At 38.8% G+C, this 25,128-nt stretch overlaps 1 protein-coding gene across 2 annotated transcripts in view; it reads left to right on the top strand.

Moving 5' to 3' along the window:
- Positions 1-25,128, top strand: part of LOC132381151 (mitogen-activated protein kinase 12-like) — a 78,357-nt gene that overhangs the window by 21,104 nt on the left and 32,125 nt on the right. The window contains exons 3-4 of one of the 2 annotated variants that reach the window (XM_059950428.1): positions 13,421-13,479; positions 21,172-21,277. In XM_059950428.1, coding sequence (XP_059806411.1) covers positions 13,421-13,479; positions 21,172-21,277 — 165 coding nt within the window. Of the gene's footprint in view, positions 1-13,420; positions 13,480-18,406; positions 19,109-21,171; positions 21,278-25,128 lie in introns of those variants that run through there. The other variant, XM_059950429.1, reaches the window with a different exon arrangement.

Here is a 25,128-nt window from a genome sequence, read left to right as displayed (position 1 = left end):
ATGATGCATATTTTCGGATGCACTCTGTGTGATTGCTTTATTCTTTGGGAAAGAAAACATATTGGTGAAGCCACTGTGTACAGATAATGCCTGCTGCCTTAAAGCAAGTTCAGCAGACAGTGATGTCCAACTATGTTTAATTCTGATTTGACGCCAGTGCTCCCCTTTTAGAGCTCTCTGCTCCAGTGAGCACTGCGGCAAAATTTTTATTTTTGTTTTGAGATGCTGCATGGAGTAGGTCCTTCCAAATGTGCCACGCAACAACTCCCAATTTAACATTAGACTAATCAATGCCCAATTAACCTACCAACCAGTACGTCTTTGGACTGTGGGAGGAAACCGGAGCAAGCCCACATGGTCCTTACAGGGAGTGACGGGAGTTGAACCCAGGTTGCCTGAACTGTAAAGCCCTTTGCTAACCACTACACTGTCGTTCTGCAGTAATATTACACAGTGAAGAACCTTTCATCACCTCTGTAGGAGGGGATTCTCAGTAACATTCAAGTTAATTCTGTTTTGATTTCTACTGGCTGATGCCACTGTTCAACAACCGCTCATAGGTTCTAGAACTCGTTAAAAGTTGTTAGAGTGATGTGGAAAATGTTTTCTTGTTGCTTCAAGACTTCTGGTTAATCCAATTTTTCCCATCTCTGGGCGTTCTCATCGGCATTCCTTTTGGAATACAATGCAACCAAGAGAACGTGGAGAAGATGCAAAGAGCAAGTCAGGATATTGAAGTGGGATTGACTGGGGCTCTCAACAAGAAGCCATGTTTATCAGGGTTTTGTAGGACCTTTTTTTCTTCTTGAACCTCAGCGAGTAAAATCCCGCTTCAGAAAGGTGACCTTCATTGAGATCTGTCATCTGCTCTAGCCAGAGCACAGGTGGCTGTACGTAGAGCAGGTGGGCTTCAGCTAATGGCCTCCACTCGACTGAGATATGCAGACACTCAGCAGCTGTTCTCTGCAACCATATTAATCATATTAATGAATAGGCAGTGCAGAGCTGGCTTGCTCCCAACCGCAGGAGCATTGGTCATGGGTTAATCCTGTATTGTGATTGTCAGGGCTGTCAAATTAAACTCCTTTTGAGCTTCAAGTGATGTTTGTCTTAACCATCCTATCATTGTTGTCTCTCATTTAATCCATTATTTCTTTCTATTCCGTTACTTCTTTTACTGTCTGGTTTGACATTGAGTTTGCCCACATTAATTTATCTCCCTGCCAGACCTTTCACTATCCTCAATGATTGGTTAGGTAAAATGTTTTAACTGACTTGCTTACTTAGGTGCTAGATAAGCTGTCTGCCCCACACTGCCGTTTTCTGGGCAAAATAACTGGAACTGCAGGGTGAAGGCAAAGACCATTTTCCACTAACAGATGCTGTTAAGTAATGGGCCGTAGTAAATTCTGGCACACTGAGAATGAAAACACAGAGCACGAAGATCTCAGGTGTAATTGTGTAAAGATATTATTTTTCCCTTAAGTAATCCTGCAGAGTTGCCAGGCAGGATAGTTGAGTGCTCCTCTCGTGGGATGTGGGAGGGCAGGGAGACCTCCAGTGTCCCTGTCAACTACACCTGCGAGAAGTGCATCCAGCTGCAGCTTCCAACAATCCGCGTTAAGGAGTTGGAGCTGGAACTGGATGAACTCCCGATCATTCGGGAGGCTGAGGGGATGAGAGATGGGATATATAAAGAGGTAGTTACACCCAGAGTGCAGGACACAGGAAACGGTGACAATCAGGATGTGGAAAGGGGCTAAGGAGCCAGTGCAGAGTATCCCTATGGCCATCCCCCTCAACAATCAGGTACATCACTTTGGATACTGTCGGGGGTGGGGGGGGGACCTAACAGAGGAAAGTTACAGTGGTCAGGTCTCTTCCACTGAGTCTGCCTCTGTGACTCAGAAGGGAAGGGGGAAGAGGAGGCCCACTGTAGTATTTGGGCATTCATTAGTTAGGGGAATGGACAGGAGGTCCTGTGGGCGAGAATGAGACTTTCAGATGGTATATTGCCTCCTGGGTGCCAGAGTCCAGGATATCTCAGATCAAGTCCTCAGCATTCTTAAATGGGAGGGTGAACAGCTAGAAGTCATGGTGCATTTAGATACCAATGACAGTGGGAAGGTTTATTAATGCCCCATGGTGGGTTTAAACTAGAGATGCAGGAGGATGGGAGCCAGAGTGCCAGAACACTTAGTGGAGAGGTTGTGGAGAAAGATGTTGGTAAGACCTCAGACAAAGTTAGAACTCAAAGTTGAGCATGGTGTGGCATGGTGCAAGAAGTATCATAGGAAAAGCATAATCGTGCTGAAGTTGAGGTAGCTGGTTTGCAAACAGAGGCAATGTGGTAATGATGAAAGGCTATTGATAGGGCAAAATTATAGTCAACAGGATGAGTTGCAACTTAAATATGGACAATCGAAAAGGGTGAATACAGGACTGAAGGTGTTGGATTTGAATGCACGCAGTATATGGAATAAAGTAGATGAGGTTTCAGCACAGTTGCAGATTGGCAGGTATGATTGGAAAGCTTTTAAAAACCAACAGAAGGCAACTAAAAAAAGCCATTAAGGATGTAAAGATGGAATACGAAAGTAAGCTGGCCAGTAATATTAAAGGAAATACCAAAAGTTTCTTCAGCTACATGAAGTGTAAAAGAGAGGCAAGAGTGGATATCGAACCACTGGAAGTAATGCTGGAGAGGTAGTAATGGGGGACAAAGAAATGGCAGACGAACTGATTAACTATTTTGCATCATTCTTCAATGTTGAAGTTCCTGGAGTCAGGGATCATGAAGTGTGTGAAGTTACCATAACTAGAGAGACAGTTCTTTGGGAAACTGAAAGATCTGAAGGTAGGTAAGTCACCTGGGCCAGATGGTGTACATCCCAGGGTTCTGAAAGAGGTGGCTGAAGAGATCATGGGGGTATTTATATTGATCTTTCAAGGATAACTAGATTTCAAGTCAAATCAAGTCAACTTTTATTGTCATTTTGACCATAACTGCTGGTATAGTGCATAGTAAAAATGAGACAACGTTTTTCAGGACCATGGTGTTACATGACACGGTACAAAAAACTAGACTGAACTACGTAATAAAAAACAACACAGAGAAAGCTACACTAGACTACAGACCTACACTGGACTGCATAAAGTGCACAAAAACAGTGCAGACATTACAATAAATAATAAATAGGACAGTAGGGCAAGGTGTCAGTCCAGGCTTCGGGTATTGAGGAGTCTGATAGCTTGGGGGAAGAAACTGTTACATAGTCTGGCCGTGAGAGCCCGAATGCTTCAGAGCCTTTTCCCAGACGGCAGGAGGGAGAAGAGATTGTATGAGGGGTGCATGGAGTCCTTCATAATGCTGTTTCCTTTGTGGATGCAGCGTGTAGTGTAAATGTCTGTGATGGCAGGAAGAGAGACCCCGATGATCTTCTCAGCTGACCTCACTCTCTGCTGCAGGGTCTTGCGATCCGAGATGGTGCAATTTCCGAACCAGGCAGTGACGCCCCTGCTCAGGATGCTCTCAATACAACCCCTGTAGAATGTGATGAGGATGGGGGGTGGGAGATGGACTTTCCTCAGCCTTCACAAAAAGTAGAGACATTGCTGGGCTTTCTTTGCTATGGACCTGGTGTTGAGGAACCAGGTGAGATTCTCTGTCAGGTGAACACCAAGAAATTTGGTGCTCTTTACGATCTCTACCGAGGAGCCATCAATGTTCAGCGGGGAGTGGTCGCTCTGTGCCCTCTTGAAGTCAGCAACCATCTCTTTTGTTTTGTTCACATTAAGAGACAGGTTGTTGGCTCTGCACCAGTCCATTAGCCGCTGCACCTCCTCTCTGTAAGCTGACTCGTCGTTCTTGCTGATGAGACCCATCACAGTCGTGTCATTGGCAAACTTGATGATATGGTTCCAGAAGATTGGAAAATTGCAAATGTCACTCCACTCTTCAAGAAGGGAGAGAGGCAAAAGAAAGAAAATTATAAGTCAATTAGTCTGACCTCCATGGTTAGGAAGATGTTGGACTCGATTATTAAGGATGAGGTCTTGGTTACTAGGAGGCGCGTGATAAAATGGGCTGTAATCAGCATAGTTTCTTCAAGGGTAAAACCTTGCCTGACAAATCTGTTGGAATTCTTTGAAGAAATAATAAGCAGGATAGACAAAGGAGAATCTGTTGATATTGTGTACTTGAATTTTTGGAAGGCCTTTGACAAGGTGCTACACATGAGGCTGCTTAACAAGTTACAAGCCCATGGTATTACAGGAAAGATCCTAGCATGGATAAAGCAGTGGCTGATTAACAGGAGACAAAGAGTGGGAATAAAGGGAGCCTTTTCTGGCTGGCTGCCGGTGACTAGTGGTGTTCCACAGGGGTCTGTGATAGGACCAATCAGTTGTACTTTATATGCCAATGATTTGGATGATGGAATTAAAGGTTTTGTTCCTCAATTTGCGGATAGTATGAAGGTAGATGGAGGGGCAGTAGTTTTGAGGACATAGAGAGACTACAGAAGGACTTGGACGAATTGGGAGAATGGGCAAAGAAATAGCAGATGGAATACAGCGTTTGGAAATGTATGGTCATACTGTTTGGTAGAAGAAATGAAAGGGTAGACTATTTTTTAAATGGAAATAAAAAGCAAAAAACTGAGATGCAAATGGATTGGGAGTTCTTGTGCAGGATTCCCTAAAGGTTAATTTGCATGATGAGTTTGTGATGAGGAAGGCAAATGCAGTGTTCAAGAGGACTAGAATATAAAAGCAAGGACGTAATGCTGAGACTTTATAAGGCACTGGTGAGACTTCACTTGGAGTATTGTGAGCAGTTTTGGCCCCCGAGAAAGGATGTGCTGAAATTGGAGGGATCAGAGGAGTTTCGCGAAAGCGGTTCCAGGGTTGAAGGGTTTCTCATATGCAGGGTGTTTGATAGCTCTTGGCCTGTATTCACTGAAAATCGGAAGAATGAAGGGTGACCCTGTTGAAACCTAGCAAATGGTGAAAGGCCTTGATAGAGTGGATGTGGAGAGGATGTTTCCTGTGGTGTGAGAGTCTAAGAGCAGATGACAAGGCCTCAGAATAGAGGGGCACCCTTTTAGAACTGAGATGTAGAGGAATTTCTTTCGCTGGAGAGTGGTGTATCTATGGAATTCTTTGACACAGGAAACTGTGGAGGCCAAGTCTTTATGTATATTTAAGACAGAGGTGGGGGGACGTCACGTGATGACGTAGGATCGAGACGCTGGAATCCAGCCCTCCCGTAAAAAAGTTAATAAATTAATGTCTAAGTGAAGAAAAGTTAATTAATACTTTTTTAAGGTTACTTATAAACTATTCCGGATTGTTTTAAGCTATGCCTCATAAACAGAGGACGAAGAAAACTGCTACCGCGAAGACCGCTCAAGTTGGAACAGAATCAAGGCCTACTTCTACCGAAGAACCGCGGACTCAGGTACAACACACCACCGGTGAAACAGAAAAGGAGACTGCGGCAGCATCGGCCATTTCTAAAGGGAAAGATCAACGAGAACTGCGCAAGCGTAAAGGAACGAGCATGCGCAAAAGAGAACAACCAGAACTACAAATCCCAGCAACGACTGAAACCGACAGTGAAAGTGAGTCTGAGAGAGAGACGGACTCTCTGGAAAAATCAGATGAAGATGGAGAAGACGAAAGTTCCTCTGAAAGTACAAAAAAGACTTTGAGGCAAATAATGCATAAATTAAATGCATTAAAAGTAATTAAAAGTAACCAAAAAGTAATGACAAAAAAAAATAACAAATATGGAGGCTATGTTTGATAAAATGACAAAGAAACAGGAAAAAATGGAAAAGAAAATTATAGATTTGGACGTCAGAATGGAAGAAATGGAGGGAAGAATGAAGAGGATGGAAGATGATAATGACGCCTGGACATCAGAAAGAAAACAACTCGTGGGAAAAATTGATAAACTTGAAAATTTTAGTAGACGCAACAATATTAAAATTGTTGGACTTAAAGAAGGTACCGAAGGAGAAGACCCAATAAATTTTTTTCAAAAATGGATTCCTGAAAAATTGGAAATGGGAGAAGAAGCTTTAATTGAGATTGAAAGGGTGCACAGAGCTTTAAGACCAAGATCTCAAGATGATCAAAATCCGCGATCAATTTTGATAAGATGTTTAAGATACCAGGATAAAGAAAAGATTTTGAGGGCGGCTGCCCAGGGTGCTAAAAGAAGAAAAGGTCCGTTGATGATAGCTGAGAAACCAGTTCTTTTTTATCCTGATATAAGTTATAACCTTTTGAAGAGAAAGAAAGAATTTAACCCAGCTAAAAAGGTTTTGTGGGAAAAAGGTTATAAGTTTTCAATGCGTCACCCAGCAACACTGATAATTTTTTTGGAGGAAGGAAAAAGATTTTTTTCTGATTATCAAGATGCGGAGGTGTTTGCACAAAGACTTCCATCTATTCGTTGATTAAAAGCGGAGATTTCTAAATGTAATGGTTAAAGACGAAGACAGAGAAAGTAAATGGAACTGATGGACATTTAAGGACGATATAAGGGAGAAAAGTAATATTTTAGAAATATTAATTGAGAATAGTATGTTTTTTTTATATATATATATTTTTCATGTTGCGGGGGGGCTGGGGAGCTTTGAATCGGTTACTACGGGATTCACGTGTGTAATCATGGCGATTGCCATGACCCGTACAATAGAGGGGGGTAATGTTGTGTTTCTTTTTTTTCACAACATTAGTAGGGGGGTATTTTGTTTTTTTTTTTATTTTCTATTTTTCTTCTATTCTTTTGCCTGGATGATTGGTGGGGACACACATAGCAACATGGAGACTTCTAAAAAGATTTCCCAGGATATAATGAGAGTTGAAAGATTAGGTATTATTATAGATTGGAGTAACATAAATAAAAATAATGACTAATTTATTGAATTTTTTAAGTTTTAATGTTAATGGGCTTAATGGACCAATAAAAAGAAAAAGAATTTTAACATACATTAAAAAAATGAAAATAGATATAGCTTTCTTACAAGAAACTCATTTAACGGATATAGAACATCAGAAATTAAAAAGAGACTGGGTTGGAAATGTTATTGCAGCTTCATTTAACTCAAAGGCAAGAGGAGTTGCAATTTTGGTTAATAAAAATTTACCAATTAAAATACAAAATGTATTAATTGATTCGGCAGGAAGATATTTAATTATACATTGTCAAATTTTTTCAGAACTATGGACTCTTATGAATATTTATGCACCAAATGAAAATGATGTAAAATTTATACAGGAGGTTTTTTTGAATTTGGCTAATGCACATGATAAAATATTAATAGGTGGAGATTTTAATTTTTGTTTAGATCCAGTTTTAGATAGATCAACAAAGGCTATTACAAAATCAAAAGTAGCAAAATTAACTCTATCATTGATGAAAGATCTAAATTTGATTGATATATGGAGAAGAATCAATCCAAAAGAAAGGGATTATTCATTTTATTCAAATAGACATAAAATATATTCAAGGATAGATTTTTTCCTGTTATCAACAAATATTCAAGATAGAGTGAAAAACATGGAATATAAAGCAAGAATATTGTCTGATCACTCTCCTTTAATAATGACAATGATAATGACAGATAAAGAGGAATCAATTTATAGATGGAGATTTAATTCAATTTTACTAAAACGTCAAGATTTTTGTGATTTTATGAAAAAACAGATTCAGTTCTTTTTAGATACAAATTTACATTCAGTTGATGATAAATTTATATTGTGGGAAGCAATGAAAGCATATTTGAGAGGTCAGATAATAAGTTATACTTCTAAAATTAAGAAGGAATATATGATAGAAATAGATCAATTGGAAAAGGAGATTATAAAATTAGAAAAAGAATCTCAAAGAAATATGACAGAAGAAAAACGAAGACAACTTATTAATAAGAAGTTAAAATATAATACACTCCAGACATATCGAACAGAAAAAGCAATTATGAGAACTAAACAGAGATATTATGAATTAGGTGAAAGATCACATAAAGTTCTTGCATGGCAGTTAAAAACAGATCAGATTTCTAAAACAATAAATGCAATTCGAACAAAAGTGAATGAAATTACTTATAAACCTCTAGAAATTAATGAGGCTTTTAAGAATTTTTATTCTGAGTTGTATAAATCAGAATCAAAGAATGACGATGTTAAGATAGAAGAATTTTTATCACAAATAACTCTTCCAAAATTAAATACAGAAGAACAGAAGGGATTAGGTATGTCTTTTACATTGAAAGAAGTTGAAGAAGCTTTGGGATCACTTCAAAGTAATAAATCTCCAGGAGAAGATGGTTTTCCACCTGAATTTTATAAAAAGTTTAAAGGTTTATTAATTCCTCCTTTTATGGAGTTAATATATCAGGCGGAAAGAATGCATAAACTTCCAGAATCTTTTTCAACAGCTATTTTAATAGTATTGCCAAAAAAAGACAGAGACCTTTTAAAACCAGCATCATATAGACCTATTTCTTTATTAAACACTGATTATAAAATAATAGCAAAAATCTTATCTAATAGATTATCTAAATGCTTACCAAAATTAGTGCATATGGATCAAACAGGATTTATCAAAAATAGACAATCGGCAGATAATGTAACTCGGTTATTTAGTATAATCCATTTAGCACAAAAGAGGGAGGAAATGAGTGTGGCGGTTGCTTTAGATGCAGAGAAAGCATTTGATAGATTGGAATGGGATTTTTTATTTAAGGTATTGGAAAAATATGGATTAGGAACATCATTTATAAAATGGATTAAAACCTTAAATACTAATCCCAAAGCTAAAGTAGTGACAAATGGTCAAATTTCAACATCATTTCAGTTAACAAGATCAACTCGGCAAGGTTGCCCACTATCACCTGCTTTGTTTGTGTTGGCAATAGAACCACTAGCTGAATTAATTAGAATGGACCCAGATATTAAGGGTTTCAGAGTTAATCAGGAAGAATACAAGATTAACTTATTTGCTGATGATGTTCTAATTTATTTAACAGATCCATTACATTCACTACGCAAATTATCTTATAGACTAGAAGAATATGGGAAAATATCGGGTTATAAAATAAATTGGGATAAAAGTGAAATTTTGCCTCTTACTAAAGGAGATTATAATCAATGTCGATTAATAACTCAATTTAGATGGCCAGCAAATGGTATAAAATATTTAGGTATAAGAGTTGATAATGATATAAAAAACTTATACAAATTAAATTACTTACCACTTTTGAAAAAAATTCAGGAAGATCTTGAAAAATGGATGGCATTACCAATAACATTAGTAGGTAGAGTAAATACTATAAAAATGAATATATTCCCTAGATTACAATATTTATTTCAATCATTACCAATACAATTACCCCAGAAGTTTTTTCAAGAGTTAAATAAATATCTGAGGAAATTCCTCTGGAAAGGTAAGATGTCCAGAATATCATTGGAAAAATTGACATGGAAATTTGATTTAGGAGGATTACAACTTCCAAATTTTAAGAATTATTATAAAGCAAATCAACTTAGATTTATTGCATCTTTTTTCGAGAAAGATAAACCGGCATGGATTAGAATAGAATTAGATAAAATAGGAGAAAATGTACCAGAAGATTTTATATACAAATGGGAATCTAAATGGATACGGGAAAAGAAAGAATCTCCTATATTAAAACATTTGATTGATTTATGGAATAAGATAAATGTTGATGATGAGATAAAAAAATCTTCATTAGCAAAGAGATCTTTAATTCAAAATAGACTTATTCCTTTTACAATGGACAATCAACTTTTATATAATTGGATTCAAAATGGGATTAGATATATAGGGAATTGTTTTGAAGGAGGTATATTAATGTCATTTGAACAATTAAAGAATAAATATAAAATATCAAACAACACTTTATTTTGTTACTTTCAATTAAGGGCTTATTTAAGAGAAAAATTAGGTCAAACAATGTTATTGCCGAAATCTAATGAAATAGAAATTTTAATTCAAAAAGGAAATATCAAAAAATTTATATCTTGCATGTATAATTTGATTCAAAGACAGGTAATTAAGCAAGGAGTCCATAAGTCAAGACAAAAATGGGAAAGTGATTTGAATATTAAAATTGAAGAAACAAATTGGTCAAGACTATGTCTTGACAGTATGACAAATACAATAAATGTTCGGTTAAGATTAGTGCAGTATAATTTTCTACATCAATTATATATTACACCACAAAAAATAAAAAAATTTAATCCAAATTTATCGGATCAGTGTTTCCGATGTAACCAGGAAACTGGTACTTTTTTACATTCGACATGGTCTTGCTCTAAAATTCAACCATTTTGGACAAATTTAAGACTTTTACTGGAACAAATTACAGGAACACAATTTCCTCATAATCCAATATTATTTTTACTAGGTGATATTGAAGGGATAAAACCGAAACTCAAACTAAATAAGTATCAGAAAGAATTTATAAAAATTGCACTGGCAGTAGCCAAAAAAGCTATTGCAGTTACTTGGAAATCGGATACACATTTAAGTATAGATTCTTGGAAGAAAGAAATCTATGGTTGTATTCCATTAGAAAAAATTACTTATAATTTAAGAGATAAATATGAAACATTTTTGAAAATTTGGAGCCCTTATTTACAAAAGACAGGTTTAAATATATAGATGCTTTTAAGATGAAACAATTGGTTATTAGGGGAAAGAAATAAATATACATATTAAAATTATTACGAACTCCATGGAGCATGTGGAGATCTTCCAACCACCAGGCATTCTTTCTTTCTTTCTTTCTTTCTTTTTTTTTCTATGGGGCAGTTAGGGGGGAGGGGTTAAGGGGAGGGGGTATGGGTTATATACATTGTTTTTTCATACTTTGTAATCATTTAAAAATGCAATAAAAAATTATTAAAAAAAAAGACAGAGGTTAATAGATTCTTGATTGCTCAGTGCATGAAGGGATATGGGAGAAGGTGGGAGACTCAGGCTGAAAGGAAAATTGGAATAGCCATGAAGAAATGGTGGAGCAGACTTGATGGACCAAATGGCCTAATTCTGTTTCAACATCTTATGGTCTTATGGGAAGACAATCTTTCCAGGTTCACTGTAGCATTTGTTGGCTGTGATATCCAATGAAGGTAAACTTCAAGTCATTCTTAAAAGAAGGAACATAAACACATCAGGTTTTTTTTTACCCCTATCATAGATCATGCCTAAATGAGTATAATTTGTATAGGTGTGGTAAACTATGTATACCTGTCTGGACACGCCCCTCTGCTGACAGCTCCTGCAGCTCCTCCCACAGACCCCTGTATAAAGGCGATTGGCGCACTGCTTCTCCCTCAGTCTCAGAGATGTCGTGCTCTCTTTTTGCTGTTAATAAAAGCCTATTGTTTACTTCCAGTCTCTGAGAGTTATTGATGGTGCATCAATAGGGTCCCTCTTGTTTTCAGCTCATCCAAAGTACTTTACAGTGAAGGAATTCATTTTCTGTGCAGCCCACTTTGGCAAAGCCACACCTGCAAACAGCAAAGGAGATTAAATATTCAAATGAATGATACATGCTCCTAATTCATATGTTTTGTATGGCAAATTAATCTGTTATAGTGATAATTAATTATCAACTAATGGAATTTACCACTCTTTGAATAGCACAAGTTGTTAATGCCTATTTTAATAAATTCATTCGAAAGCTGGTATCTCTGCCTGTACTATAAACTAAACTGTCAATCTAGATTAGGTTCTCTAGTGTTGAAAGTATTCAAACAAATCAGAATAGCATTTGCAGTATGAAGAATAGGAAGAGGGCTGTCCTGGCTTGCAATTAATGGTAATGGTTCTATTGCTCTTTTTTTGGGGAAGCAAACCATAGATCTTATCGAAAGCTGGGAGTCACCGAGTTGGCTGTAATATATACCAGGGTTCCCACACTGGGGTTCATGGACCCCTTGCTTAATGGTATTGGCCCATGGCATAAGAACGGTTGGGATACGTATACATTACAAAGAAATAAGATAATGGGAATCATCCAGTGTATTCTGAGAACCAGTTAAGAGAGCATCAATTCCAGAAAGGATATTAATATAATGCTTCATGAACAGACAAAGGGATAGCAATGTAGTAATTGAAATATTATCAAAATGACACATACTTGCTGAAAGCATTGGTTTTGTTATGCGGTGAAAAATATGGTTGGAAATTTGTCTGCTGTTGCTTAGTTTAATTAAATGATAAATTTTAGAAAAAAGGGCAGTGCTTATTTGCAACCATATTAGTCTATGCAACAGAAGGTGACTTTTCTCCTTTTGTACTTGTAGCACCTACTGCAGTTTTTGAAAAGCATTAACAGAAACTTATTATATAGTAGAACATTTTAATTACGGCAGTTTTGATGTCAGGGTGCTTCCATCTTCCCTTCAAGACTATGGAAATTAAACTTGACCCTTTTGTTTTCTGCTTCTCTGTGTGACCCATTCTTTAGAATCAGTCCTTTCTAAAGCTATTCCGATTGTCTGTTCCCACTGTGAGCTTTGGTACTGTGGAAAGTGAATCGGGAATTAATATTGCAACTGGCTGGAGAATTAAACAGTTATCTTGCATCTGTCTTGATCACAGTGGATGCAGGAAATATCCCAGAAGCTGCTATAATTTGTGATTTGAGAGGGAGGAAATTACAATCACGAGGGGAGTGGTATGGAGCAAATTGTTGGAGCTCCACACAGACAAGTCATCGGGTCCTGATGGACTTCATTTTTGGGTGTTAAAGGAAGTGGCCTGTGAGATAATTACTTCAGGACAAATTCTGTAAAGTTGGTAAATAGCAAATGGAACACATTTATTCAAGAAAGGAGATAAAAGGTAGGAATTAGCAGACCATTTAGCTTAATATAATTCTTCAGGAAAATGATAGAAGCTATTATTAAAGATGTTACAGCAGGGCACTTGGAAAATTTCAAGGTAATCAGGTAGAGGTAAAGAAACTTTGACTAATTTTCATGAGGTCTGTGAAGGAGTAATATGTGCTGTGGATAAAGACGAACATAATGATGGATTCACTATGAACGTGTATAAACATATGGCTGACTTGGCTCAGGCACCTGAGTGACCAGTACCTGATCTTAGTTTGTCATTAGCAGGTCTACTCCAAGTTAAGAAGTTCAAAAGTTTTCCTCAAGATCACCTTGCAATTAAAACAAATTTTTTTTTCTGCTTTTATAATTTTATGGAGGTTGAAAGAAAAGTGACTTGGCTTTAGAATAATAATAGAACCAATAAATTAACTTGTTCATAATAATAGCCCATTCATAAGAGAGAACTTTTTCAGCTCTTTATTCTTGGAAAGTGGCTGTGATGTAGAACTTGCCTGAATAGTGTATAATTCATTTCCAGGTTATTGGTCTCATTGATGTTTTCACACCAGCTGTTACATTGGATGAATTTCAGGATTTGTAAGTATATAATATATAATGCATATTGTATAATGGTTATAATCGTAAAGAGCCTGTTGTTAAATTAAATCTAGGATCAATGAATGAACATGGAAACAGTATTATTCACACTGCCAGTATTAAATATGAGAGCATATTTAGAAGTATTTATGGTGTAAAATTTAGAGAAATGTTAACGCTTCACAATTCTGCTAACATTTGCCACTCACTCTCCTTAGACTGTCAGAGTGATATTCTCCCCATTAGCTGTCCTGACCAGTTAAAATTCGAGCACCAAGTTAACATTCATTGCTAGGAACCACTCCAGGTATTTGTTTAAAAAGAATGCATTGTTACGAATGTGGAGCAAATCTGATGGGCAGAAGGGTCCTGAATCGCCAATGCCTGCCCCCCCCCCCCCCACCTTTTTGAGAATCGCAAGATCGCTATTATTTCGGGTCTGAGGCTCAGGAAATGAGAGAGATACACATTATGTCAATAATGAGAGAGAGACACACAGAATACACCAGGTTTGGAATGTCTCCTGACATAAGCAGAACAGAACCACTGACTACTGCTATTGTCTCTTGGAGAAGGAATTGTGTATTGAGTTCTGTACTATTCATTGAAACCCCTCAGGGGACATCCAGAGTGGTCTGATTGAGGAATTGCATCATCCCTACCTGATTGACATCTGAGACCCCGTGAGTAAGGATAAAAGACGGGTCTAAGGAACACCCGTTAGACGCACCAGGAGAAACACTAGAAATCCAGTGACAGCATTTTATAGCGAAAGCCGGTGGGAGCTCGTGTGCATCCTCCCTTGCCTGGGTGGCGGGCTCATCACGGAAGAACGGTTTAGCTAAAGGAGAGGTCACACTTGAACGGCCACGACAACGAGACACCTGACGGATCAAAATCATAAAGGAAAGTCGACAAGTTTTTCTCTATCTCTCTCTCTCTCCAACAGTTGCAACACAGCGACAACCAAATGACGGCAGCTTGTGGAACTGCAGCAAACTTTATATTTCCATTGGACAATACATTATCCCCTAGACAACGATAGAGCTTATTTCTTATTGATTATTATTATACCCGCACTTTTAGGTTTAGTATTGACGACGTATATTATCTGTATATTTGCATTGATATTATTTTTGTGTATTTTGACTAATAAATACTGTTAAAAATAGTATCATCAGACTTCAATGGATGTCTCTATCTTTGCTGGTAAGTCACCCAGTTACGGGGTTTGTAACAGTATACAACAAAGCAAAGCCATGAACCTCCCTACAAACTATAATCAAGTTCAAAACACCTCTCCACAGACCCAAAAAGCACTTTAAAAAAAAACAAGAGAGGGCAGGTTATTCCTAACTGGTGTGATCTTAACTGTCCACCTGAACATGGTAAAACTCAGTCAAAATCTGACCTTAGAGCTCCGTAAGACATAAGAGCAGAATTAGGCCATTTGGCCCATTAAGTCTGGTCTGCCATTCCAACATGGCTTATTTATATCCCTCTCAACCCCATTCTCCTGCCTTCTCTCTGTAACCTTTGACAAGAGTGGCAGAGGACTGGGTAGCAAATGTGAAAACTAACAGTAGACAAGCAATGTGGCTTGCACAAGAGGTGAATAGCAAATTAATTAAAATAGAACTGGTCACTGGCTCAGCTGTTCCAGTCATTCCACAAAATGAGTTTGGACTGCATTTGAAAGATACTGAACTGAAGCCTGCAGATATCCAACTAAGAACTTATAGTGTAGAGAAGATAAATCCTGTGGGAATGACATTTGTGACGGTGAACTACAAAAGCCAACAGGCCCATTGAACTTGGAACTTGCATATGGTAAAAGCAGGAGGGCCATGTTTATGGGGCTGTGAGTGGTTGAGACAACTACAACTTGACTGGAGATCCTTCCACCATTTGCATCTTACATTCCCTGCAACAGAGACAACTGAAAGTGAAATAAGGAAACTCCTGGATGATACCACAGCAGTGTTCATTGATGGCATTGGAAAACTCAAACCTATTAAGGGTTTGTTATTTCTCTCCACACCTTGTGGTGCATCTGTTGGTAGCCTTGCCACTTCTTTAGCATTTTGTCTCCTTTTTTTTAACAAAGCATAGTTGCTAGCTCAACATTCAACCCAACATGGATGGAAAGCAAACAAGGAGCCAGCTGGATTGGAGCACAGGTCTACTTTCCTCGGAGTCCGGTACTGTTGCCAGTACACCACTGGCTGACAATATCAAGGATAAAATAGTGTTAAATGAAAATGCCACACCCAAGTTTTATAAAACCTGTCCAGTTCCTTATACTATCTGTGATAAAGTTGCCAGTAAGCTAGGTTGCATGGAGTCTGAAGGAATTCTTTCCAAGTTTGACTAGAGCCCATGGGCAATACTATTAGTTCAATAGCCAAGAAGAATGGATCTGTGTTGATTTTAAGGTCATCATCAATTCAGTACTGAAAGCTATAATCCAGGTGCTGCAAGGCTGCCCAGGAACTCACTGTTACCTAGTAACGATAACAGGAAACATCGCCAAAGTCCGAAGATAGTGTTAAAAAGGTTAGAAAATTATGGGTTCAGAGCACGAGGTGTGAATCCTTTGAACCAATCATCGCTTAGTGTGATCACACCACTGGTACCCAAGTATTGCACAAGTGTGCTGAGAAAATTCAAGCAGTGGTGTTTGCCCCAAGGTCAAAGGAGGTGTCACAGCTGTGGTCTTTTTTAGGATTTTTCCGTTACTATAACAGGTTCTTCCCAAAACCGGCTGCTGTGCTCACCCCTTGAACTCATTACTATTGATCACAAAGAAATGGAAATGGACAATGCAGTGTGAACACGAGGAAATCTACAGATGCTGGAAATTCAAGCAACACACAAAATGCTGGTGGAAAACAGCAGGTCAGGCAGCATCTATAGGGAGAAGCACTGTCGATGTTTCGGGCCGAGACCCTTCATCAGGACAGTGTGAGGTGGCTTTCCAAAAGAAATGAACTTGTGACATCTGACACTGTACTCACACATTTTGATTCACGTTGTCCAGTGAAGCTTGCCAATGACGTCTCACCTTATGGTATAGGTACAGTAATGTCACATATTATCAGTGATGGAAGTGAACACCCCATAGCCTTTGCATCATGTTCCATTAATGCTGCAGAGAATAAATACCCACAGATTGACCAAGAGGCCTTATGGTTTGGAGTGTAAAGTTTTCCAACCAGTACTTTTATGGGAGAGAGTTTATCTTCATTATCAACTGCTGGTGTCAGTTTTCAATCCACAGAATGGTGTTTCATTAACAGCAGCAGCACAAATGCAGAGATGGCCTCTGTTTCTTGGAGGACTCAGTTATAAGATGGAACTTGAGAGGAGATATTGATGGACTGCCCCATTTATACTTAGTAAAGGAAATATCTGAACACTTTCTAAAAGAGGACACTCCTCTTGATGTGTTCTTCCTTTCTGTAGCAATGACTCATGTCTGCTAATTCTCAACATCCTTACTCGCCTGCTTGAATGACAAATCATCCCCTGGATGCACTTCTGCAGATCAGAAAATTCCAACTATGGATCATATGGTTCGGATGTGATTGCGTATGACAGTGCAAAGGTGATTGCCTGGCTTGGAGTGTTTCAGTTATAGGGAGATTTTGGCTAGGATGGGTTTGTTCTGGAATAGAGACCAGAGGCGTATGAAATTTGATGGGCAATACATAAGATACAGGGTAAAAAATACTTCTCCCATGATTAGGATGTCAATGACAGGAGTCCATGGGTTTAAACTGAGAGGTAGGAAGTTTAGAGGGAATCAGAGAGCTGTTTATTCATGAAGAGTGTAGCTGGAAGGCTGAAACGTGCTGTCTGAAAGATGGCAGAGATAGATACTCTCAGAATCGGGCTTATTGCCATTGTTCAATATGCCATGAAATTTGCTGTTTTGTGGCAGCAGTATAGTGCAAAAACAAATTACAAAATTAATACATGGTACAAAAAATAATGAGCTAGTGTTCGTGGGTCAATACGTTTCAATAGGTACATTTAACAGCAGAGATATGTATACTATATACATCCTGAAGTTCTTTTTCTTCGCAAACATCTGCAAAAACAGAGTACCCCGAAGAATGAATAACAGTTAAGAAGTTAGAACCCCACAGTCTCCCGCAGCTCCCCCTCCCATGCACAAGCAGTAGCAAGGCAACAAACTCCCCCCCACCCCAATAGCAAAAAACAGCAGCACCCTGCACTGAGCACATGCAGCAAGCATCAATAAAGACACAGACTTGCAGTACCCCAAAAAATATTTGTTCAGCCGGTAATTCGCCATACCACAGACTCTCTTCCTAACAAGGGAAAAAGAGGTGTCTCCATTTCACAGCGACCGTGGAGACATAAAAAACAATTCATTGATTTGTGATGTTAAAAGTCTGTTGCAATGTTTTTTTCCCTGAGCTCTGCGCCCAGAGAATTGGCCCCGGAAAGGCGCAGTTCTCTGGACACACAACCCCCGGCAGCTAACCTGCTGCTCCCGATGTTCCTTGTTCTTATTGGAGTATAAAAGTTGCATTGTTTGCTGTGTAACCAAAACTATGTAGTCAGCTTTGAGCTTGCTATTTGCCATGCATGTATCCAGTTTAGTAGGAGAATGAAATCTTAAGAATGTAGAAGATCATGGGGTGTTAATGAGAGGTTGCTAAGAGATGTAGATTAGAACATGATTAAGTCAATGGGTAGAAATAATAGTGGGGGATGTACTAGTGATACGCAACTGTAGACCGATTGGATATGCTAATGCAACTAAACCAGGTGATTGCTATAAAAAATGCTATGTACAAGGATCGGTGGGCAATCAGTGACTAGCTCAATGACTGTCTCAGCTTTCATTTGCAAATTAAAGTTTAATACTTCTTGAAGAATCTTCTGCGACTCCTGGTCGTTTGTGGGGCACAAAAAACCACGACATTCTCCCAAAATAACTTCAGCCAAACCCCAGAGGCACGAAATTCCGGAATCCCGAAGGCATGCTAGTCTTCCAGGCTGTGTCCTTGGGTTCTCAAAAAGTGGCCAGTCGTGAGGCCCTGAGAGCGGGTCCCATTCCCGCAACAAACCAAAGTCAGAGTGTAACTCCAGGTCAGGGTCTTCAAAAGAAACTTTAAACGGGAAAAAAAAGAGATAACAAAGATAGAAATAGAGCTGTTTTTGAAGATGTAAGCAAAGGAGTGCTATATGACACCATCTTGCCTTCGCTCTGCCTCTGTCTCCATTCATGGACTTCTTGACTTCACTTTGCCTCTGTCTTCATTCTCCATTCAGAAATCTGATGACAAAGGGGAACAAGCTGTTCCTGAATTGTTGAGTGTGGGTCTTCAGGCTCCTGTACCTCCTCCAAGTTTGCTAATGACACTATTGTAGTCGGAATCAAAGGTGGCAACAAATCAGTATATAGGAGTGAGACTCAAAGTCTGGCTGAGTGGTACTGCAAGAACAACCTCTCACTCAGTGTCAGCAAGACCAGGAGCCGATCATTAACTTGAGGAGGAAACCAGAGATCTATGAGCCAGTCCGCATGCGGGGAGCAGAGGTGGAGAGGGTCAGCAACTTTATTATTTCGGAGGATCTGTCCTGGACCCAGCTTGTAAGTGCAATTACAAAGAAAGCTCTGCTTCCTCAGGAGTTTGTGAAAATTCCACATGATATCTAAAGCTTTGACAAACTTCTATAGATGTGTAATGGAGAGTATGTTAACTATTTGCATCACAGCCTGGTATGGAAACACCATTGCCCTTGAATGGAAAATCTGACAAAAAGAAAAGAATACAGCACAGTCTGTCATGGTTAAAGCCCTCCTCACCGCTGAGCACATCTACATGAAGTGCTGCCACAGTTAAGCAACATCCATTATCAGGGATTACCACCATTCAGGGCATGCTCTCCTCTCATTGCTGCCATCAGGAAGAACGTACAGGAGTGTTAGGACTCACACCACCAGGTTCAGGAACCATTACAACTCCACCACCATCAGACCCTTGAACCAAAGGGGATAACTTCTCACTCATTCACTTGCCCTATCATTGAGATGTTCCCTCAACCAATGGACTTGCCTTCAGGGTCCCTTCATCTCATGTTCTTGATATTTATTGCTTATTTATTTTTGATTATTTCTTTCTTTATGTATTTGCACAGTTTGTTGTCTTTTGCTCACTGGTTGAATGGCCAAGCTGGTATGGTCATTCATTGATTTTTATTATTCTATTATGGATTTATTGAGTATGTCTACAGGAAAATTAATCTCAGGATTGTATACGGTGACAAACGTGTACTTTGATAATAAATTTACTTTGAAATTTGACGGTGGTGAAGCGAAGAAGGCACATACCAGATAGTGATGGTCCTTAATGCTTTCTTAGACACTGCCTCTTGATGATGTTCTTGTGCTTTTGATGGAGCTGGCTGAATCTACAGTCCTCTGCAGTCTTTTGCACTGGAGCCTCCATACTAGGCTGGGATGCAATCAATCAGAATGCTCACCACTGTATATCTATAGAAAATTACAAGTGTATTTGGTGACGTACTAAATTTCATCAAACTCCTACCATATGATAACTCATGGCATTTTATAAGTATCTAAAAACATTGTGAAGGTGGAGAAATCAATGGGCAGGATGCAGGTAGATGGGATTAGTGTAGATAGGTACAGTGAGTGGTATTGACATGATAGCACGAAGGGCCATAAGACACTCTATGACTCACATCTTAATCAGAGGCATTACTAAGAATGGAGAAGCCCTCCCAGCCAATTACAAGGAGATGAGTCATCTCACAGTAAGTAATAGAATCTCTTTTGAAGCTGTGAATCAGTTTTGGAACCTGATAGGTACGAAGACTATTTAATTGAGAAGTAGTTTGACCTACCAAACTTCTTTCCCAGTGATCACCATTCTGATCTTTCTGATCAAACACACGAAGCTGGTGTTTGACATCTGAAACCCCACAGAACTGGAACGAAGGAGACTTTAAAAAATTACTATGCTTTTTTTTTGTCCTACAGACTTCCAGTACTTCTGTTCATGACTAGGTGTTGTCCCAATAAAACTCCACAGCCACGTTCACCCTAATCTTCCCTGGGAATATTAGGAATTCCAAAGACCCCTCCCATCCTTCGCACAATCTCTTTGACTTCATGCCATCATGCAGAAGGTACTTTAGCACAAGAAGCAGTACTGTCAGGCTGGGTAGCAGTGGCTTTTCCCCCCGGGCTGCTGGAGTTAATTAATGCATTGCTGCTACCCTGTCTGAATGCCCTGCTGCCCATATCACCAATCTCCTCAACTCGCAGACATGCTCTCATCCTGCACTGGTCACCTTTCTTCTTTAATTGCTGCTGTTTTTCATATTTGTAGAACTGTTTGTTTTATTCTAATAGTGCTGGTAACATACACGAACGTGCACCTCGCACCTGTCAACTATCAGGCCACGCCACTCAGGGACTTGTGCTAATATTATTTTGTGTCTAGGTGTTGGATTGTAACTATATGTGCTGTGTGACTATATATACTGTGTTTCGCACCTTGAACCCAGAGCAACAATACTCTGTATGCATGTCTACGGTTGAATGACAATAAAATAGAACTTGCATGTTTTGATTTAACCTGTGCATTAATGGTTTAGAGTACTCATCCCAAAATACTTTATTTTTAGTTATCTAGTTATGCCATTCATGGATGCGGATTTGAGTCAGATCATGGGAAAGCTGACCGAAGACAGAATTCAGTACCTTTTATACCAGATATTAAAAGGCCTTAACGTAAGTACAAAAATGTAGAATTTTTGGAAAATGCACTTACAAACATTATGATAAAATTATAGAACACTGTACTTCTCATCTCCATGTGAGTTTTTTGTTCAAAATCTGGTATATGCTGGTAAGAGTATGTTATGAACCTTCTGAATGGTTTATGTTATCACAGTGACACAGAATTTCTGTCAGCTCTTCTGACTTTCAAAAGAAAGTTCTGACTTTGAACTTAACTATGCACTGTTTCAGTATTTTCTTCTGACAACGTAAACAACTTATATTTTTTCCTCTAGCAATTAATAGATTTGAATGACTTTCACTTGGGACATTACAAATACAGTGATCTGAAATCTCATTTACAGCACAGGTGCTGTGTTCCGTAGAAGGAACAACATCAGTACAAGGGAGAAACTACTGAATGAAGCAACCATCTGTACATGTAATTGGGTGGGGATCCACCAATTGTCAACAGGAAAGGATGGTTAAATGTTCTTAGTAAAATATATTTTTACAATCGAGATTTTTTTTTGTGGCAATGGTATAACAAAACTCCAAAAATTCAACATCTGATTGGGAATCCTAATGACCCAATACTTGATTTATTGAATAGCCTGGATTATGAGCTGGAGGTCCACAGTACAGATTAGGTCTTGTAGTCAGAGCACGAGGTCTAGAGGCTGGTCATTGGGGCTGGTTTCTGGAACAATGGGAGTCAGGAGGGTTGGTGGATTTCCATCTGGAACCAGAGTGCTTGTATATTTATCAGTGTCTTTATATTTGAATCACAAACAGATTTAATATCATTGGCTTCAGCTGTGAAATTTGCTGCTTTGCAGCAGCAGTACATGGCAATATATAATAATAAGAAAAAGAACTATACATTGCGATAAAAATATATAAAAATTGATTAAGTAGTGCAAAAAGAGCAAAAAACAAGTGAGGTGGTGTTTTCAAAGGCAACACGAGTGAATCTGCAGATGCTGGAAATAAATAAAAATGCAAAATGCTGGCAGAACTGGGCGATAGTCGCTAAGGCAGCTCACCCTGCTTTTCTTGTATAATTGTCACCATTTTGAAGCAGGTGGGAAGCTCTTACTGTCCTTGATCGCTCCCATCGGTAGGTTGGTACAGGTATTCAGAGCCCCACCAGGTACACCAGTGACGCTTTGCAAGGGTTCATCTTGAAAAATATTCTGATGCCAGCCTCCGAGATAGAGACCACAGGGTCGCCAGGTGCTGCAGCAATTTGCAGTTTTATTCTCCCTTTCTAAGCACGTGGAACAGGAGTTGAGCTCTTCTAGGAGTGAAGCATCACAGCCATTTATAATAGTTTTGCCTTGTAGGAAGTAATGGCCTGCAAGCACGGCCAGAGATGACGTGCATCCAATTCCATCTCTAATTTCAATAGGAAGTGTTTTTTTCACCCTTAAAATAACCTTATGTATGTTGTACCTGGACTACTTGTATAGTTATGGATCACCAGTCTTGATTGTCACAGATCTAGTCCTCAGCAGACTGCAGATTTCCTGATTCATCCACGGGTTTTGTTTTTGGTATGTCCAGTATGCTCCTGAAAGCACACACTTATCTATACAAATCCTGGTGATGTTGGTGACAGCTGTGGGTTGAAGATGAATCCCTGAATATTGTCCTGTCCACTGACTCAAAGCAGTTTTGTAAGGGCTCATGTGCCTCCCTTGACCATACCTTCTTGGCCTCACCACTGGTGCTGTGTTCTTTAATCTCTGCTCTAACACCAGGAATAGAAGACAGCCAGGCGATTGGACTTCCTATAATTTGCACATGGGATGGCATGGTAAGCATTCTCATTGATGGTAAAGCAGTGACCGTGTGTTGGCTCCTCTGGTTCCACAGGTGATATGTTGGTGGTAGTTGTTCAGAAAGTTATTCAAACTGGCCTGGTTGTAATCCCCCGCAATGATCTTGAAGGCATCTGGGTGCTCTGTTTCGTAACTGCTGATCATGGTGCTCAGCTCCTCCAATGCTTGCCTGACATTGGCCTGAGGTAGTATGTACACCACTACCAGGATGGAAAATGTTCTCAGCAGATTAAATGGACGTCAGTTGACCATTAGATGCTCCAGGTCAGATGAGCAGGATCAAGACAGAATTACTACATCTGTGCACCATGATGTGTTAATGATAAAGCATTCTCCACCTCATCTACTGTTAAAGGTCCCAGCAGTTCTGTCTTTGCAGTGTATGGTGAAACACGCGGGATGCAGCGCTGTAACTGAAATGGCGGGGGTGAGCCATGTTTCTGTGAAGCAAAGTATATAGCGATTCCTGATGTTCCTCTGGCACTGCAATCTTGCTCTGAGATCCTCAATTTTATTTTCCAGGGACTGTATATTACCCAGCAGGATAGATGGGAGTGGGGGGTCTAAGGCTTCTGCATTGCAGTCATACCTGTAGCCCAGTGTATTTGGAAATTCACTAAGTGTACTGGAGAATGTACTATACTACTGTACTTCTTCCTATAGATGCTGCCTGTCCTGCTGCTTTCCACCAGCTTTTTGTGTGTGTTGCTTGAATTTCCAGCATCTGCCGATTTCCTCATGTTTGCATTATACTATTGTATAGCAGGTTACAAATGTGAAATAAATATTTTTTTTTTGGATATTAATAGAAGTAACGTAAAATAGTCCGGAAATGCCAGATTTCAACATCAAACTGAATATTGTGTTATCTGAATTCTCCTTTTGTCAGAATTAAACATTTCTCTAGGGTTTCAGTATGTCAAGATACCAGGAAACATAGTGGCTGAGAAGTATCTGTTATAATATTTCTGTCCTGTAGATTTGCACTAGTTCTGTTTATGAGTAGGAATTGTCCCAATAAAATTACACAACTGCACTCTGAAAGATCAGTCTGAATTTTGCAGCCAATGATGTCATCCGGTCATTGACAGTGGTGATGTCATCAAACTGATGAGGAAGTACATGAAAAAATCTTACAGAAAATGCCCAGTTTTTAGCTAATGTTAAACTTTTACAGTAATATATAAGGTCAGAGCGACATGCCAAGAATAAACTTTTTTTAAAGCAGGAAAACAATTTTAAAATATCTTATTTTTTGAATTAACAATGCACTTAAAATAATTTTTCAAGGGGTGTGAAATTTACTATGTAGGTTTGTTTCACCATTTTAAAAACTCCCAGTGCTACCACAAAGTGAAACATTTTCAGGGTATTTTGCAGAGAGATGAATTTTTAAGTATGTTGTGTTCTAATCAATACAGCTGATTGCAATAAGAAATGGTGCAAAACAGTTTTTGGAGTGATTTGAACTAAATCACTGGCAAAAACATCAGGATTTCTGCAGCATATTATGTGAAAGTGATTGGGAATGTCAGTAGTTATGCCATCTTACAAATGCAAAGCCTGGGTAATTAATTTGCCAGACAATGATAGTCTTTGAACCCCCAAACATGAAAAAGTACATTCTATTTGTGATCTTTGATCTGTTGATTTCTAGCGGGAATTAAGCTGTTAATAACAATAAAAGTTAGTTAAACAGCAAACCATTCTGCTTATTGATGTATTAAAGATTTGCATTTTTCCTTTGTTATGAATTGTTTAACAGGCTTCACAGAAGCAGGAAGCAACTAAACATCTGGGAAATAAACTTGGGACTTTTTTTTGAACATGCAGCATCTTGTGTTGTTTGAGTATTTGAATTAAGAAAAAATGTCACATTTTTATGCAAGTTGCTTTGATCCAGGAAGAGCAATGGGAAGAAATTTATATCATGATGCCTACAGTGAGGTTTATGGATCACAGTCCTCTCCAAGAGGTGTCTCTTAAATATATTGAATTTCCATTCTTGTTGAGGAATTG

This window comes from Hypanus sabinus, chromosome 25 (genome assembly GCF_030144855.1).
Source record: "Hypanus sabinus isolate sHypSab1 chromosome 25, sHypSab1.hap1, whole genome shotgun sequence".
NCBI lineage: Eukaryota > Metazoa > Chordata > Chondrichthyes > Myliobatiformes > Dasyatidae > Hypanus > Hypanus sabinus.
Note: the sequence above shows the minus strand (reverse complement) of the source record. Positions and strands in the feature narration are given on the sequence as shown.